This window comes from Sinocyclocheilus anshuiensis, unplaced genomic scaffold (genome assembly GCF_001515605.1).
Source record: "Sinocyclocheilus anshuiensis isolate Anshui unplaced genomic scaffold, SAMN03320099.WGS_v1.1 scaffold343, whole genome shotgun sequence".
Lineage (NCBI taxonomy): Eukaryota > Metazoa > Chordata > Actinopteri > Cypriniformes > Cyprinidae > Sinocyclocheilus > Sinocyclocheilus anshuiensis.
This window is the reverse complement of record NW_015549598.1, coordinates 1,952,275-1,957,975: the sequence shown is the minus strand read 5'-3', so window position 1 is coordinate 1,957,975 and position 5,701 is coordinate 1,952,275. Positions and strand designations below refer to the sequence as shown.

Here is a 5,701-nt window from a genome sequence, read left to right as displayed (position 1 = left end):
AAAGAGAAGTTTCTTTAAAAATGTTTTTATGATATGCAACATAAATCTCATTCTTTAACTTTATTTTGACATTAATATTTTACTATGAAAATGAGCTCAACCATCTGAATAATAAACACAAATTTCCTAATTTCTGGGACAAAACATTGCTGACAGTTTTTTGGTAGCATTTTCATTTGAAGTGTGAATAAATTTGTCAGAATTAATGCAAATGTTCAGTAAACACTGTAAATCATGTCAATTTTCTATTTACATTACATTTATGCATTGGGCAGATGCTTTTATCCAAAGTGACTTACACTGCATGCACATTTTATTTTCCCTGATTACTCTGACTTAAGAGTCTGTCTTTTAGATCTCATCAGGTTCATATTGTACAATCTGACAAGCAACAATCATGCAAGACAAAAACTAATTTAACAATCACACAGTGTGCACCATTGGTCAGGCTATAATAATGTCCCACTGGAACAAAGAAAATAAATCTACTTAGACTAAATTAATTACATTGCTTATATATGTTTTTTTTAATTTTATTTTTTTATGCACGTCTGTTGTAAGTATTCTTGAGTCTGTACTCTTTGTCTCTAGCCCATCCCTCTCCTGCAACAGCAACAGAATCTGGCCATAACAATGTCTCAGCAGCAGATTTCTTGTCTGTTAGCAAATGCCTTCTTCTGCACCTTCCCTCACAGGAACGACACTAAGCCTAGTTCAGAATATGCCAACTTCCCCACCATTAACTTCAGCAGGTGATGCACTGATCACATTACACTGTTTCATTCTGATCTGAAAATACTGGTATTGTATCAGTTCGTTATATATATATATATATTTTAGCCTATTTGCTGACGAGAAAGACCCGGCAAAATTAGCCCAGAAAGCACAGAAACTGAGGGCCATTTTCCATTACTTCAACACAGTGACAAATAAAAGTGATAATCAAGATCCAGGTACTGAGAACACGCATATCACATGGGATTTTGGATTCAGTGTAGCTATTTCAGTGTAAATTTAATGGCCTTTAATTGTTTAACAGCAATACCAGATGGACTGGTTACTTTTGAAAGGACTAGCATTCAAAAACCACAGCTCCCTAAATGGAAAAAGTAAGTTACATTAATTACAATCTAAACAGACTAAAGTGAGTTGACATGCCTCTTATTGATCGTGTCGGACTTTAGACAGAAGAAGACTCTGACAAACCTTCACATCTCTTCAGAAGGATCCATTGAGCATGAGGGTACAGGGATGCTGCAGGTCAGTTTCATCTAAACTTCAGTTTTGTACCTGTTCTTCAGTTTCATCTACATCACATTGTTCTGGACAGGTGGAGTTTGCCAGCAATTATATTGGTGGTGGGGTGCTGGGATCAGGACTGGTTCAGGAGGAGATCCTCTTCTTCATGAGTCCAGAGCTCATCGTGGCCAGACTCTTCACTGAGAAACTGGCTGATAACGAGTGCCTCAAGATCACAGGTACTGCTGGGGCGTTTAGCACAGACAAAGTTAGAAAACTAAAACAGCTTTCAGTCAGTTACAGGGATAGTTCATGCAAAAATGAAAATTACCACATTCTGTCACACAGTCACAGGACACCTTTTTATATCAGTACATTTCAGACCCGCAATGCAACAACTTCAGTATAGAATGGTTACACACATATAAACTTATTTACAACACACTTGGTAACTTGACAGAGCGATGGTGTTGATGGTTCCGTGACATTTCCTCTTATCGCTAATGTGTCATCAGGTCCTCAGATGTACAGCTTTACTTCTGGCTACAGCAAAACCTTTTCTTGGGTGGGTCCATACAATGATTGCATGAAGCGGTAAGTAATTATGACAAATATACAAAATGTAAAAGTTCATTTAAAAAAAAAAAAAAAAAAAGTTGGTTTTACAGCCACAAGTAAATTCATAGGGATAACTGGAAGAGACGTTATCGGCAGATTGTTGCCATCGATGCTCTCGACTTCAAGAACCCGAAAGACCAGTACACTAAAGAGAACATAAAACGAGAACTCAACAAGGTATTAGATTTGACAAGTACAAATAATGAGGTTTGCTGTGGTATTTGTTATCGTAAGGTTAGGCTTATACTGTGTGCCTCTCAAAGGTGTTTGTGGGATACCATGGAGACGTGAAAACGGCCATCGCAACGGGCAACTGGGGCTGCGGTGCCTTCAACGGAGATCCTAAACTCAAAGGTAAATAAAGACAAAACACACACGCATCCTATTTGATCTGGAGACACTACAGATGGATTATGATAAATGCACAGAACAGAATGTGTTTGTCTTCAAAAGCTCTCATCCAGTTGATGGCTGCCGCCGTGGCTGGACGAGACATGGCTTACTTCACCGCTGGCAATAAAGAACTTGCAAAAGAAATACAAAGAATGCATGAGATACTGACCATCAACAAAGTGACCGTGGGTAAGTACATTCACTGAAGTCAAAACACACAGATATGAATTGGTTTAATAATAGAGCACAACAATAGGGTTACGCAAACAAAAATTGATTCATTTTCTCCTATAGATTTTTAGAAATAAGATTTTTTAATATATATATATAGAAATAGATCTTTAGTTCAAACCTTTCATATGAAATACACTATGAGCTCTGATGTTAAGTGCAGTGTCATTTATATATTTATTGCCATAACAACCTAGTTGTTCGGAATTTTACTTGTAGTATAGTAAGGTAAAACTACTTAAATTGGCTGTTCAGTGTTGCTCTACAAATGCAATTATTTAAAAATAGTTTTTTTGATTGATTTCGATCAACATTCAGTCCGAAGATGAACTAAAACTACAGTGGTAACAAGAATACGAAGCATTATTGGATCGTTTCTTCTCTCAACAGGTAAACTGTACAAGTTGCTGAAGAAGTTCTGTGGAAACTACACTCATGAAAGTGGCTCGCCAATAGACCTGTACAAATTCATCAGAGAGAAGATCGGGCAGAAGGATCATTTATTGTAAACAAATGTAGCAAAAACAGTCCAGCAGTATTAAATATGTAAAGCTAAACTCGGAAGGAACTGAATAATGATACAACTGTAGGCCTACTACTACACTAAAAAAGAAAAAGCGGTTGAAATGTTTATCTTGTAAGATCACAGGTGTCATATAAATCTAATTATTTACCTTAATTAAAAAGCTTTATAGTCATTCAGCATTTATATTAATCAAAGGCCTCAGTAACAGCCAATAAGGGACACATTTCATTTCTTTGTTAATGCAAAATAAAAAAAATGTCATGGTGAATTACTTGCATCAAGTATAAGTACACACAACAGCAGAATAAAACCCGAATGTTTTTATTGAATAAAGTAATATGATAATTTTTTGGCTTAATCTCAGCTTGTTTTTAGAAATTACAATAAAATCAAATGAAACCAACGTACCCGTTCGTTCCCATCCATGGTGTAACAATTTAGCATCGGTTGCACTTTAACCGTTTCAAAGTTTTGTTGCCACCAGCTTGTTTTGAAAAAATTCAAAAGTGATATTTCCTCCAGTTGCTCTTTTTGTGATGACTCTGTTGAAACTGTTGTTCATCTCTTTTGGAACTGTCCATTTACAAAGAAATTTTGGCAAGATGTTTTAAGTTTCATTAGGAGTAACATTTATAATGAATGTATTCTGTTTTGGAAGGACGTAGTATTGGGTTTTATTGAGTATGAACAATCTGAAAGGAAACAGTTTTATGTAGTGAATCTGATTTGCTTCTTGCTAAATTTCACATCCACAAATGCAAATATTCAAACTCTAGACCTCTCTTCTTTGTTTTTATAAAAGATTTTGAGCAATACCTTTCATTAATCCAGTTGTCCAAGAACAAAAAAGCCTTAAAAACTTTATCTATCTGTAACTCTTTTCCTATCTTTAATGACATGTAAATCTCAATTTTATTCTTTCAGTTTGTAATGTATTAACAACCCCCTTTTCCTTTTTTTTCCGTTTTTTTTTGTTGTTGTTTGTTTCTACTTTATTTTTTGTTATTATTGTTTATAATTTTTATGTTAATGGTTGTATTATTCTATGTGTACTATTCTTGATTTTTGAGCATTAATAAAAAAATTAAAAAAAGTAATACTTGCCTTAGCAAACCCCGCCCTCATCTAAAGCTTATAAAAATTGGAGTGGCGCCATCTGGTGGTTAAAGAGACGAACGATAACAGTCATGTGACTAAAGGTGAGAGATAAAAAAAAAAAAAAAAGGCTCCTGTGTAAAGCGGTATTGACCAGGAAAGTACACTATGACAGAACTGATTAAATGCCAGTTTTAGAAATAAATATTTGTGTTTTTTTTTAACTGCCACCAGCTCCAGGTTTCATTCTTGTGCGTTCACTTTCACACGAGCAATCACAAGCACGTCAACAACACGGACTATTACCGCCGAACAAGTGAGTAGCCTAGATGTTATTTACCATTTCTGCACACTCTGTTTGGCACGTATCATTTAAAACTTCGCGAAAGTTACATTGAGGTCCTTTTAAAAACAGCACATTTGTCTGTACACAGTTCATAAAATCGAAAGTGGAAGAGCAAGTAACACTACATAACAAATATTAACTACATATTGTATATAATTTAGTATTAATTAAAATGAAAGAGAGGATGAAGATGCACTGTTTTAGCATTTTCCTCTTCGTACAAGATACCTCACTGAGTTTGATTTATACTAACCTTACCTACTAATATGTTTTTTTCCCCACGCACTACCTTTATAAACACGTGTTTCCTGTCTTTTCCGTACTCCAGTGAGTTTTTGGTTACCCTGAAAGTTTGAACTCCAGGAAGAAATAGTAAACACGACTTCAGATGCGTAGATCCGAAATAGAAAAATGAAGAAGCACATTAATAGGACAAAAACCTCACATCATATTATTATACAGAGGCCACATAAAACTACTACTACTATTTAATTAAATAAAGTTTTTTTTTGTGTGGCCTCTCTATAATTTTTATGAGCTTTCTGGCCTCTACAGGGTATCTGCAGGAATCTTAAAGGTCCCATATTGTCAAAACTGAAATTTCCTGGCTTTTTTCATGATTACTGAGGTCTAGGGGCTATTTAACTACCATATAAGTTTCAAAACAGTCAGTCCACAGTAAAATGCACACAGCCCGCTTAAAGTTCTAGCTATTTTTCACGAACAGTTGTGACTTCCGTAAAAAGTTGATGTCAGAACTACACAGTCACCGCATTCAGTCACCACCCCGAGCACCGCCCACAGTCCCACTCTCCGTTTGCCAAACCCCCAGACAGCATCGCGTCCATGCCATTGCTGAGCAACAACAACACCGAAACATGTTGAAAAGGTTAACTTTAACCACGAAACCAGATTGGCCGACCAACGTTACACTCTCACTCAAAGGATGGACGATCTGACAGGATTGTAACTATGAGGTGGATCACATCTAACGTGTACAGTAAAGACAAACTCACCGTGTCTATCTAGTCATGATGAAAATGTATATACATTTAAATTTCAACAGGAAACTATTTTTACAGCTACATTATTGTTCCAGCCACAATTAATCACAACAATGTATATACAATTACAAATGATTATATATAAATCGTCAGTTTGTTGTTTTACACACATGCACACAGACATTATTTCATACACGACATAGTCGTGAGATGCAAGAAACATAGACATATGGCAAGAAATCTGTAGAC

The 5,701-nt window shown here is 35.6% G+C and overlaps 1 protein-coding gene across 1 annotated transcript in view; it reads left to right on the top strand.

The window, feature by feature from the left end:
• Positions 1 to 3,950, top strand: part of LOC107658647 (poly(ADP-ribose) glycohydrolase-like) — an 8,341-nt gene extending 4,391 nt beyond the window's left edge. Inside the window, exons 7-16 of the mRNA XM_016447290.1 lie at positions 592 to 752; positions 841 to 953; positions 1,040 to 1,109; positions 1,185 to 1,260; positions 1,331 to 1,478; positions 1,755 to 1,833; positions 1,926 to 2,034; positions 2,121 to 2,211; positions 2,311 to 2,439; positions 2,872 to 3,950. Of these exons, the coding sequence (XP_016302776.1) occupies positions 592 to 752; positions 841 to 953; positions 1,040 to 1,109; positions 1,185 to 1,260; positions 1,331 to 1,478; positions 1,755 to 1,833; positions 1,926 to 2,034; positions 2,121 to 2,211; positions 2,311 to 2,439; positions 2,872 to 2,990 (1,095 nt within the window). The 3' untranslated portion in view covers positions 2,991 to 3,950. The remainder of the gene's footprint in view (positions 1 to 591; positions 753 to 840; positions 954 to 1,039; positions 1,110 to 1,184; positions 1,261 to 1,330; positions 1,479 to 1,754; positions 1,834 to 1,925; positions 2,035 to 2,120; positions 2,212 to 2,310; positions 2,440 to 2,871) is intronic.
• Positions 3,951 to 5,701: the final 1,751 nt, after the last annotated feature.